At 41.1% G+C, this 12,856-nt stretch overlaps 1 protein-coding gene across 3 annotated transcripts; it reads left to right on the forward strand.

Moving 5' to 3' along the window:
- Positions 1–3,352: 3,352 nt before the first annotated feature.
- TRIP6 (thyroid hormone receptor interactor 6) lies at positions 3,353–10,292 on the forward strand. Of its 3 annotated transcripts, none has more exons than XM_074225375.1 (9): positions 3,353–3,649; positions 4,008–4,093; positions 4,196–4,312; positions 4,532–4,693; positions 5,397–5,493; positions 5,607–5,776; positions 6,075–6,253; positions 6,713–6,833; positions 7,036–10,292. In XM_074225375.1, exons 1-9 carry the CDS (start codon positions 3,544–3,546, stop codon positions 7,165–7,167), a joined length of 1,170 nt encoding a protein of 389 aa, XP_074081476.1. In that variant the 5' UTR covers positions 3,353–3,543; the 3' UTR covers positions 7,168–10,292. The 3 variants fall into 3 exon arrangements, with proteins under 3 accessions (XP_074081476.1, XP_074081474.1, XP_074081475.1); XM_074225373.1 differs by having other exon boundaries at positions 3,354–3,649; positions 4,532–4,912; positions 7,036–10,290; XM_074225374.1 differs by having other exon boundaries at positions 3,354–3,649; positions 4,011–4,093; positions 4,532–4,912; positions 7,036–10,290.
- The last annotated feature ends 2,564 nt before the right edge of the window (positions 10,293–12,856 follow it).

The raw sequence follows: 12,856 nt of genomic DNA on the forward strand, positions 1-12,856 counted from the left end.
AGGATATATTATCCAAGGTGAGTCAGGGAAACTAATGCTTAGGTCACTGATGGGAACTGGATGAGAGTGATTCTAGAGTAGGATGGCAAAACCCCTTAAAGAAATAGCAACTGAGAGAATAGTCATAGACAGAAGAAACAAACTTGCTTTCTTGATAATATGATTTACTTAGAGTATCCTAGAGTGAACCAGTTTAAGTTCATTGAAACAGTATAACAATTGAAGGACACTTCAAAAAAATTTATATAAATCATCAACACATATCATCAACAGAACTTATCAAGAAGTTCTTGAAAAAAATTCATTGAGGGGCGGCTAGGTGGCGTAGTGGATAAAGCACCGGCCCTGGAGTCAGGAGTACCAGGGTTCAAATCCTGTCCCAGACACTTAATAATTACCTAGCTGTGTGGCCTTGGGCAAGCCACTTAACCCCGTTTGACTTGCAAAAACCTTAAAAAAAAAGTTGAAAAAATTCATTGAAAATAACTATAAAAACTATAAAATATTTAAAGTGTATGTAACAAGATGAACCTGAATCCAATCATAATACATTCTCTGAAGAAATATAGGCCTAACAAAGAAACATTAATTGCTGGTGGGTAGATCTAGCTAGTGTAATAAAAATGACAATCTTACTTAAATTAATCTACTTATTCAGTGCTATACAATGACACTACCAAAGGAATATTTTACATAGAAAAAAATTAAAAGGAAATCCATATGAAGGAACAAATGGTCAAGAATCTCAAGGGTAATAATGAAAAAACTGTGAAGAAAAAAGATCAGTCTCAAATCTCAAATTTTACTGCAAAGCAGTAATCTTTAAAATAATTTGGTCATGATTAAAAAAGGGATCGATCAATAATGAAACAAAATAGCTATACACATATGCTAAAGCAAACAAATGGTAGTATAGTTTATGAAAAAAGACCCCAGTTACTGGAGGAAGGACTCAGTATTTGACAGAAGATTACTAGGAAAGCAGGAAAGCAGACTGGCAGAAATTGAATTTAGACCATCACTTTATAGGAGACATCAAGATAAGTACTGAATGAATACATATTCACATTATAAACAAATTAGAGGATTGAGGTTGAAATTATCTTTCAGATCTGTGGGTGGGAAGGGTTCATGCTTAAACATGATAAAGATCACACAAGATAAAATGGAAGATTTTGATTATTTGAAATTTCAAAAGTTTGCATAAATCTTGTGTTTAAAATTAAAAAGGAACCAGGTAAATAGCAAATTTCTTTGATAAAGATCTAAAATCCAGGATAATTTAGTTGATTCAAATTTATAAGAATTAGAGTCATTTCCCTATTGATAAATAGTCAAAGGATATTAGAACAAGCAATTTTTTTGAAGGAAGAAATCCAATCTAGGAATAATCACATAACAAATGCTCTAAATTTCTAATACTTAAAAATGTACAAATTAAAGCAACTCCACCCATTAGACTAACAAAGATGACAAGAGGAAAATGACAAAGATTAGGAAGAGAATTGTAGGAAAAACTGACTTAGTGCACATAATAAAACTGAAAATTAGTCCAGCCAATTTGGAATGATGCCCAAAAAGTTAGAGCATACCCCACAATCCAGCTATAACACCACTAGGCATATATCTTTAAAAGATTAGAAAAAGAGGAAAGGGACTTAGTTACACAAAAATATTTATAGTGGTTCTTTCCATAATAGTCAAAAATTGGAAACTAAGAGGTTTTACTGCTATTGGCAAAACAAATTATGATATTTGATGTAACAATATTATTGTGCCTTAAGAAATGATGAATTTGACAATTTCAATGGAAAACTAATATCTCTATGAGCAGATGCAGAGCGAAGTGAGCACAACTTGAAAAACAACACAATCCCTTATAAAAAGATTCAAAGATTAAACACTTGGGTTAAACTGTTCTCCAAATCAGTAATCATTAAAATAATTTGATCATGGTTTGAAATGAGAGAGCTCAAACAGTGGAATAGATCAGATACACAACACAAAGAAGGAAATAAACACAATAGCTTATAAAAAAAACAGTGAACTGATGTGGATATTTGTTTGCTATGTGTGTGAAGACAGTTTTATTTTTTGTTCAGTAGGGAAAGAATGGGAAGAGCAGATTACAAACACATCTAAGTATCTCTTTCTGTCTCTCCATATATATGTGGGTGTGAATACGTGAATGTAAATTATATATTGTCTAAGTATGGTACTCTTTAATATAAAATTAAATATTTCTGATCTAGATTTCAGATCAAGAATTATTTTTATCACTTTTTCAAATGAGATTTGTAAGTCTGGAATGCTAGTCTCTGTCTTCCATAAGGTCTGTATCTCCCCAGTTAGGCAGGCTCTGTTTATATGAAACAGACTGTGTCTCCTCTAATGTATCTGTAAGTTTGGCTTCTACAGTTGTGTAAACAATTAGAGTGAAGACCATCCTGAGAAGGCAGGAAACTGCTCCCGTTATCTAGATAAGAGAATGAATAAATTCTCATACATATGACATTTTGGAAAGGGAGAAATCTCAGTGTTTTATATGTTTATATCATATCTAATAACAACATAAAATATCAAGTCAGGAGACAATAGTCCTCATGCCAATTGGATATTTGTCAGTTCTGACATAGAACAGATGATGGATGAATCAGAGAATCATAAAGTAATTAATGACACCTTTATGTACAAATTTGTATCCTGATTGACCACTAAAATTTTGCTATCCTTTGTTAAATTTCTATAAAGATTGTTTTCTCATTAACCTGTGGGTTGACTTCTTTGATGAGAATATGGATTCTCTGTAAGATCCTAGAGAATAAAACTTCATTTATAAAACTAGCTTTTGTTATTTCATTTTTAGCCTAAGAAAATTATGATTAACATTAAATATGTATTTATTTTTAAGAAAGGAAGTGGAAATTAGAGTGGGACTAGGGTAGTGCTGGTACACCTTTTTTACTTGGTCAATGGAACGGATGAAGGCTGGATACAGGAGGGCTAGAGCAAAGGTCACCTGTGCTGGTGATCTGGTGAATCCAAGGGAAAAAAGGTGTGGGTTTACTGAGGCTTCCAAGGCATCCGAAGACCTTTCCTCTCGGTTTTCCTTTCTTCAACTCTGATCCCAGGCACAACCTCAAGCCTCGCAGGACCTCAGCCTCCTAGCTATGTGTCTCTCCACCTTTTGCCAGACTCCATCCCCGACTGCCGGGTAAATGGGGAAACAGTCGAGATAGTGGGGAAGTTAGTGAGGGGCTAGAGTGGGGAGGGGAGAAGGGGAGAGGCGTGGAAAGGACCGAGTCTTGGGCCACCACGTGATCCTAATCACTTAGGAATTCGGTGAAGTCACTGGGGGCGTGGCTCTCCCCAAAATCGGTGAAGGAGAAAAAAGGCTAGGCACTAGAAGTTTTCTCTCCTCGAGTCGGAACCACAATCGGGGTGAAGAGAGAAGAAAGCTACGTCCGTGGGCGCTGGAAGAACGCGGTTCCAGAGTCCCCCCCTCCCCCTGCTGCTCCCACGAGGAGATCCTCTTTCCCTGCCATGTCAGGCCCTACCTGGCTCCCCCCAAAACAGCCGGAGCCGACCAGGATCCCCCAGGGAAGAGCGCTCCCGCGGGGCACTCCCGGCCCCTCAGTCCATGGAGCAGGTAACGGGCATGTCCAGCCCAGGGCCCCAGGGAGAAGAGAGTGGCTAACGCCCCTCTAGTCCTGGCTTCTGTCTGGGTCCCAGGCTCCCTACTTTTCTGCCTTTCCCTAAATCCCTTGTTGGAGACCCTGGTGCCCCACCCCCACCCGCACCCCACCCGCTGCCGAGCTCTGAGCTCTCACTTCTTTCAAGTTTGTTTTTTTAACACCTGGGCTGTGCAGAGCCGGGAAAGCTCGGGACCGATGAATCGGCCCCAGACCACTCCTTCCCTTGTTCTGGAAGCCTGCTTTCCTCTTCTTCCCTCCTCCCAGCGCTCTAATCCCATTTCTTGTGTAGTCACTTCCTGCCGTGTCTCCCAGCAGAGCAAAGTTATAAGGGCCCAGGCCGCCCAGAAGAACCGGCACCTGCCTTGGGGAGATGCCCTGGAGCTTCCCAGACCCTTCAGGTGGGAAGTAAGAGGATTGTGAGGTGGGGGGTGGTACTTGGGCTTCTAGGAAAAGAGAAGAGGAAAGTTCCTTACTCTTGCCTCATTTCTTATCGACCTCAGGGGCTTCGCCTAGACAAGGGAGCCATACACTTAGGAAGTCTGGATGCAGAAATAGATTCACTGACCAGCATGTTGGCTGACCTGGATAGTAGTAGGCCATGTCGTCTAGACAGACAGGTGATTCACTCCCAGAATCCTCATCCTTTGCCTCACCAATAAACATACTTGGAGAACAGAAAAATCTCCCCCCCCCCCCATAACTTATACAATATAACAAATTTCCTAACCTTTTCCCTTACAGGCCTTTTGGGTTGTGCCATATTGTTTGAGCATGGAAGAAGTATAAGTTGTCAAAGTAGATCCTACTCATCCCATGCTATCTTCATTTCTTTTTAGGCTTGTGAGCCCCTTCGGCCCTCTCCCCACAGAATGGGTCTCCTGAAACCAGGTGGAGGAGTGACCGCACCACCAAGGGTCCTAGCCCCGTCGTATGGGGGCCCTACCCCTGCCTCCTATACCACAGCCAGCACTCCAGTTGGTCCTGCCTTCCCAGTGCAGGTGAAAGTTGCTCAGCCTGTGAGGGGGTATGGTCAGTCCTGGAGGGGTTCCCTTCAGGCCTCTAGCCCACCCCTTGTTCCTTACCCTCCTTCCACCAGTTGGGCTGAGTCTTGGGGGGCTTCCTATGAGGAGCACAGAGAGCTCAGGGACAAGGAAGAGGTTGTTGGAGCCTCTGGCCAAAGAGAAGGAAGAAAAACAGGAGGAGGATATATATCCAAGGTGAGTCAGGGAAACTAATGCTTAGGTCATTGATGGGAACTGGATGGGAGTGATTCTAGAGTAGGATGGCAAAACCCCTTAAAGGTGGGTGACTGAGAGAAAAGGAAGAGGCAATCTTGGGCCCTCAGGTTTTTTTTCCCCTTTCCTTGGCTATTGTGTTAGAAGATGAGAAGAGACCAGGCAGTTGGTTCTTATAGGAGGTTTAGGGTTTGGGGTTAAAAGACTCAAGTGTGAGTTCCAACTTAGAACACTTATTGAGTGATCCTACAAATCATTTCACTCCATCTTCCTCATCTTTAAAGGGAAGATAATAATACTTGCCTTATCTACCTAAGGAAATTCAAAAGTCCTATTTAACATGAACTGTTATTTACTATTATGTGGTTCTCTGCAATACCTGGCTTCTTTTTCTTGGAGATTTGGAAGTAGGACAGGGCCAGAGGGGATTGAGACTCATTCTTGTCCCCTCTTCCCACACCCTCAGGCAGCCCCCAACAGAGCTCCCCCTGAGGAAGAGCTGGAGAGACTAACCAAGAAGCTGGTGCATGACATGAACCATCCACCTAGTGGGGAATACTTTGGTGAGCCGGGGTCTAATATCTGTATTTTTGTTTTCAGGGATGTTTTGGTCCTTTTCAGAAGGAAATCTAGAACCTCTCTTCTCTCTTTCCTTCCCCTCTCCCTTGCTCCTTAGGCCGATGTGGGGGCTGTGGAGAGGATGTGATAGGAGATGGTGCTGGAGTTATTGCCCTCGACCGTGTCTTCCATGTTGGCTGCTTTGTCTGCTTCACGTGTCGGTCTCAGCTACGGGGTCAGCACTTCTATGCAGTGGAGAGGAAGGCATATTGTGAAAGCTGTTATGTGGTAAGTCATAGGAGGCCAGGTTTCAGAATGAAGCAAGATTTGGGGTCAGAAAGAATTCCCAAGCTAGGGAAAAAAATAATTTAGTCCACAAGGGGAGACAGGTCTGATGGCTAGACTATGCCAGGTGTTAGGGTACGTTTCAGGTCATTTCCAGAGGGGTCTTGTAGTTGAAGTAGGTAATAAGAAAAGTTTTGAGACTTGGTTGGATATCAAGGTGATGGGAGGCTGGACATGGTTTCCAACAGGGCATTTGACTGGAAAGTTTGACTGTGGGGCTACCCTGTTCCTTCTTCAACAGGCTACCCTGGAAAAGTGTTCCATGTGTTCCCAGCCTATCTTGGACCGTATTCTACGGGCTATGGGGAAGGCTTATCACCCCGGCTGCTTTACTTGTGTTGTGTGTCACCAAGGCCTTGATGGCATTCCTTTCACAGTGGATGCCACCAGCCAGATCCATTGTATTGAAGACTTCCACAGGTCTTGATGGTCCCCCTCTCGTTCTCAGCTTTTCCTTCTCTATAATCTCAACAACTCCGTTCCTCTACCAATGTTAGTCTCCTCAAACCTGTGTCCCATTCAAAGGAAAAATAGAAATCATATAATTTCAGAATTAGAAGAAAAGTGATTAGCCACCTAATCCAGTCCTTCATTTTTACAAACGAGCAAACTGAAACCCAGAGAGGTAAGGTGATATGTCTAATAACACAGACAAGTAAGTGATAAAAACTAGGTTTTGAACCCAGGCTTATTGACCTCAAGTCAGCATTCATTCCACTATGCCATTCTACCTACCATTCTTCTGTCTTAGTAATGTTTCTCCCCAGACCCATGCTGTTTTTCTGGGGATTTAGCTTTTCCATCCTCTGTTTCACCTCCTTGGGTCTCTTTTTATCTTCTATTCCCTTGTCTCAACACTCTTCTGTATTCTACCCTCAGGAAGTTTGCCCCTCGATGCTCTGTCTGTGGTGGCGCCATCATGCCTGAACCTGGACAGGAAGAGACTGTGAGGATTGTTGCCCTTGATCGAAGCTTCCACATTGGTTGCTACAAATGCGAGGTCAGGGGGCCTAATCTGAACTGGACAACAGTAAAGGGGTGGAGGAGAGATGGAGGGTGGTGAGTTTGGGGAAGAAAGTAAAAGATACAGCTGGAGGCAACTGTGGGGGTTCTGAGGCCAAGAGGAACAGAGAACTGATGGCATGATTTTATTGTCTCCCTGTCCTTTCTTTTCTTTCTCTTTTCCCATCCCCCCCCCCCAGGAATGTGGACTATTGCTATCATCAGAAGGAGAATGTCAGGGCTGCTACCCCTTGGATGGTCATATCCTGTGCAAGACCTGTAGTGCTTGGCGAATCCAGGAGCTCTCAGCCACTGTCACCACTGACTGCTGAGATTCTCCACAATCTTGACTAACCAGCATGTCATTCTAATATCTCCCTATTTTGCTCCCATTTACAATTAGATGCTAAGCCCCTGTCCTTCACCCCAGTGTTCAACCACATAACTGCTGGACTCCAGGACTTCTTATCCTACCTGTGAGGGGAACAGGAATTGCTGATCTTAGGTGCTAGATGGCATCATATAGGGAGGGGAGAGGAGAAAAGTGTAGAGGATTTTGGGTTGAGGCTGGTGCTATAATGTTTTGGGCTATAGAGGGGAATAGCCAAAGGACTAAATGCTTGGTTTCAAGGGCTATTGTACACCTTGGTTCTGGGAGGCAGTATAATTGAAAAACTGATTATGAAATTGTCCTGTTTTGCATGAGTGCTACCCTAGAGGGAAGTGTTTCATGAGCTCTAAGATCATCTATGTAATCCTTTGGGCCATGGGAAAGACCTGCCTTCTTGACTATTCATTATGCAACAGAGGGCCTTTTCTAAAATAATTCTTTCAAGATTGCAAAAGGAATAGGGAAAGCCATACAACTTCATTTAATCATAAACTCCCAGAGTTAGAATGGATCTCAGAGGCCATTTAGTCCCTTACCTCAATCATCTGTTCAACAAGCATTTATGAAATTCCTACTATATGCTAGACACTGTGGTAAGCATTAGGGGAACAAAAATGAATATACAAACAAACTATACAGGTTAAGTTGGAAGTAATCAACAGAAGAAAGGCACTAATATTAAGGGGAGGGGGGGATTAGAAAAGGCTTCTTGTTGAAGGTGGAATATCTAGAACTTCAAGAAAGCCAGGAAGTGGAGATGAAAAGGGAGAAACTTGCAGACTTGGGGAATGGTCTGTGAACATACACCAAGCAGGGAAATGGAGTGCTTTGTGCGAAGGGCAAGGAAACAGTATCACTGTATCACAGAGACTTGAGATGAGTGAGGTATAAGAAGACTGGAAAAGTAGGAAAGGGCCAGACTGAAGATTTCCTATTTGATACTGAGGGTGATAAGGAGCCACTGGAGTTTATTGAACAGAGGAGTGACATGGTTACTTTTAAGTTGGTCACTCTTCACAGGTGTATGGAGAATAGGGAGAAACCAACCAGAAGGCTATTGCAATTATCTTGAACAAAAATCCTCTATAGCAACACTTCTAGAACCTCACACAGAATAGGCATTTTTTTTGACTTTCAAAAAACATTTTTGTTGGACTGATGCCTGATAAGAGGCCATCCAGCCTTTGCTTGAAGACCTTCAGCAAAGAAGGACATTATTATTTCTCATACTAGCCCTTTTGGATAGCTTGAATTGTTAGAAAGCTTTGTCTCTTTTTTGGGTTACCATTCTTTGTTCCCAGTTCTCTCCAAGACCAAGCAGAATACTTTGGACAGAATACTGAATTAGGAATCAGAATATTGGGGTTTGAATTCTACTTTTACTATTTACTTTGTGACTTTGAGTAAATAAATCACATGAACAAAATGGCCTTCTCGATCTCTTAACACTGTCAATCTATTATCCTAAGGCTAAAGAAGTAAATCACATTACCTTCTTTTCTTTGGCTAAATAGCCCCAATTCAAATCCTCATTTAGTGTGATCATGAGGTGTCTATTCCCACTTGCCATACTCTTTCCATCCCCAAGATGCTCTAATAGAATGGAACATTCCCAAAGCTTTAATTGACTTCATAAGTCCCCACTTCTAGTTTACTTTTTCCATACTCAAAATGGAGATCATTTTAATCATGGGGGAAATCATGGGTTTCCTGCTGGTTGTTCCCCTCTTCCCCACAGTTATTCCCCTCCTCCCCTAGAATGCTGGCAAGGATAAATGTGTAACTAATTATTAATTTTATGAGTAAGGCAGAAATTCAGGTAACCTTTTAAAGAGAGTTGAGAAAGCTTATTTTCAATTTTTAAAAGTTGTCTTATGTACTATGCCATTTTTTTCACTAATGTTTTCTTCTGTTTGGATGTGATTATTCTCTCACAACAGGATCAATATAAATCTAAAAAAAAAAAAAAAGAATGTTGAGAGATATGGCCTTGGGAGGTGCAGGTAGATCTATGAAGATTTTGTAGACCAATAAAGAAATTTTGTGATTGACATGACAGCTAGTTCAGTAGAACAAATGATGGTAAGATGTTGAGATAAAATAGTTGTGGCATACCCCACACATGCCACCAGCCTCTGGTTCCATTTCCAATTGCCAGGTTCAGCCCCACCTTCTGCCCTTCAGTTAGGAATCTTTTTTTTTTAGGTTTTTTGCAAGGCAAATGGGGTTAAGTGGCTTACCCAAGGCCACACAGCTAGGTGATTATTAAGTGTCTGAGACCAGATCTGAACCCAGGTACTCCTGACTCCAGGGCCAGTGCTTTATCCATTGCACCACCTAGCTGCCCCTTAATTGGGGGAATCTTGACTAGACACTACATCCAAAATTTAAGACTGAGCAAGATTTAAGATTTAATATTGAATGTATCTTCTGCTAGGTGTTGGGAACAATTCTACCTCCACTACATATTTCCAAAGACATTAAATCCTGGAGAGAAGCACTGATGGGAATGGGGATGTTGACCACAAATTCTATGAGAAGTAGGCATAAATTGCATTTCCAATAAATCCTGTTGTCAGTAGAGGGTAGGAATGAGGAGTTTATGACTTAGAATTAATTGAGAGGAACTACTTCATGAAGAGAAGATCAGCAAGAGGGGAACTAGTCTACAAGAAAGTACCCAAGAGGTAAAAGTTTAGGACAGTCTGAAAGAGTGAATATAAGAAGGGGAACCTTGACTAAAGAGTTCTAGCTTTCTGCCACCATTTACGAGCTTTGCCCTTCCATGTGTGGTAACTTCCCATACTCTTCCTCCCCGGACTAGAAGAGGAATGAGGTAAATAAGGATCTAGCTACCACATGACTTTCCATATGGGGTGGAATCTGGTTCTGGTTAACCCAAGTCCCCAGGCCATATGTTGAGGGTAGTAGTGTTTGGAGTGTCTACTTTTTCATTTATATCCCTACCTTCCCTTAGGGAAACCAAATGACTTGCTTGCAAGGAGTGGGACCCAACCTTGCCCTCCAAGTAGTAGAACTGCAATAGAGAGCTCTTCCATCCCACCTCTCATAGAGAGGAGTCACTTAAGTCAGGAAGGAATTTTTGAAAACCTAGAATTGATTAAGTCTATAAATTTCTACCTGCTAATGGCTAGTAAACTTGTTTATGCCATACGGGAAGGCTTCTCGTGATCTTCTGCAGTGCTGGCTATTGTTTAAGCTGATCATTGGTCCAGGAAGAAGTACTAAATATTTCTGGTTGCCCCTTTTTGCAACCTCAGCATCATTCATCTATTTCTTTGGAAGTTCATACAATTTTTTTTTTTGGAGAGAATAATAAGACCCTCCTGTTAAGAGTTTTTGGTGGTGGTTTTTTTTTTAATTTTACTTTCAGGTCGGGGCGGCTAGGTGGTGCAGTGGATAGAGGACCGACCCTGGGGGCAGGAGTACCTGAGTTCAAATCCGGCCTCAGACACTTAATAATTACCTAGCCATGTGGCCTTGGGCAAGATACTTAACCCCATTGCCTTGCATAAACTAAAAAAAAAAAATTACTTTCAGGTCCATATTCTCTTCCTTCCACTTCTTCCTCTCTTCCCCTATTAAGAAAACAAGAACAAATTTCATTATAAACACATATAAAGAAATTACAGCATTGGCCATGGCCAAATAACATATACTTCAATCTATATTTGAGGCCTTGTCAGGTCTATCATATGTAAGGGTAATTCACAAATCTTGGCAGTACTCTAGCCTGAAAGTACTTTCTCTCTTCAGAGTCCTCACTCAGGGATATCTTGCCCAAGATCTTTCACAAATTCATCCAAATACTTTTTAAATAATGATTCTAAATAGATCGTGGAGTGGCTGAACTCACAAGAAGACAGTGAAACAATTTTCCAGTCCAAGATAACAGCAAGAAAGTGAGAGGGTGAGAGAGAAGCAAAGTCCAGAGAATGGAAGGCATCCAGCTAAGCCCCAGTCTCAGCAAAGCAGGAGTAGGCCTAAAGAGTAACTGAATCAGCAGCAGCTGCTTTTTGAGCTCACAGATGATAAGGGGACCAGAGGGAGATTACAGGGAATCTCTGCTAGCAATGAGTCAGAACTCTATTTCTTTGCTCATATTCAGATCCTGGTTACAGTTCTGGGTGGCAGTTTGGTGAGCAGGAACCCTCCTCACAGTTCCAGTGCAGAAAACAGTGCTTGTGTCCATTCATAGACCACCAGCACAAGTCAGGATAGTAGTAAGCACCTCTCCTTAGATCATACCACCTTAGAAGAACTGAAAACTTAGAGATCCCCAGAAGTATCATGAACAGCTGCACAAAACCCCAGAAATTTGGGAAATATTGCCCTCCACCCTGGGAGCAAGTGCCCTCCACCCTGAGAGCACAGCCCTATTTTAACAAAGAGTTAAGATCAAGTCATAGGCTGGGAAAATGACCAAATAACAGAAAAAAAAAGATGACCATGGAAAGTTACCATGATGACAAGGAAGATCCAAACACACACTCAGAAGAAAATGAAGTCAAAGCTCCTACATTCAAAGCCTCCAAGAAAAATAGGAATTAGTTTTGGGCCAAGAAAGAGCTAAAAAAGGATTTTGAAAATCAAGTAAGAGAAGTAGGGGGGAAATTGGGAAGAGAAATGAGACTAATGCAAGAAAATCATAAAAATGAGTCAGCACAAAGGACTTATTTCTAAAATATATAGATAACTGAGTCAAATCTATAACAAAAAACAAGTCATTCCTCAGTTGATAAATGGTCAAAGTGTATGGAAAGGCAATTCTATCTATAATCAAAAGGCAAAACTAGTCATGAAAAACTGCTCTAAATCATTATTGATTGGAGAAATGCAAATTAAATCATCTCTGAGGTATCATCTCACACCTCTCTGATTGGTCAATAAAACCAGAAAGGAAAATGATCAATATTGGAGGGAATGTGGGAAAACTGGAACACTAATGCATTCTTGGTGCAGTTGTGAACTGATCCAACCTTTCTGGAGAGCAATTTGGCATTGTGCCCAAAGGGCAATAAAAATGTACATAGCCTTTGATCCAGCAATACCATTCCTGGGTCTATATCCTGAAGAGATCATGAAAAAGGGTAAAAATTCCCCATGTCCAAAAATAGTAGCTCTTTTTGGAGTGACAAAGAATTAGAAATTGAGGGAATAGCCATCAATTGGGGAATGGCTGAACAAACTGTGGTATATGTATGTGATGGGGTACTATTGTTCTATAAGAAATCATGAGGGACAGGATTTCAAAAAAGTCTGGAAAGACTTGAATGAATTGATGCTGAGAAAAATTAGAAGAACATATTAACATGGAGTGATGATCAGCCATTGATGGACTTGTTCATTTCAGGAGTACAATAATCAAACACAATTTTAAATGACCTGTGATGGAAAATACCATCCATATCCAGAGAAAGAACTGTAGAGTTTAAATGAAAATCAAAACTTATCTTCAATTTTTAAAAGTTGTCTTATGTATTATCTCCTTTTTTCCTAATATTTTCTTCTGTTTGGATCTGATTCTACTCTCCAAAATGATCAATATGAATCTATGTTTAGCATGGCTATAAATGTAAAACCTATATCAGATTGCTTTCTATTGGGGG

The sequence above is a fragment of the Macrotis lagotis genome, chromosome 2 (genome assembly GCF_037893015.1).
Source record: "Macrotis lagotis isolate mMagLag1 chromosome 2, bilby.v1.9.chrom.fasta, whole genome shotgun sequence".
NCBI lineage: Eukaryota > Metazoa > Chordata > Mammalia > Peramelemorphia > Peramelidae > Macrotis > Macrotis lagotis.

What these genes read in the sequence shown, in the direction of transcription:
- TRIP6 (XM_074225373.1), top strand. Translation starts at nt 3,544, where the DNA reads ATGTCAGGCCCTACCTGGCTCCCCCCAAAACAGCCGGAGCCGACCAGG. An exon ending in GAGCTTCCCAGACCCTTCAG is followed by an intron (nt 4,094 to 4,195) that starts GTGGGAAGTAAG and finishes TATCGACCTCAG; the next exon opens with GGGCTTCGCCTAGACAAGGG. An exon ending in ACCTAGTGGGGAATACTTTG is followed by an intron (nt 5,494 to 5,606) that starts GTGAGCCGGGGT and finishes CTTGCTCCTTAG; the next exon opens with GCCGATGTGGGGGCTGTGGA.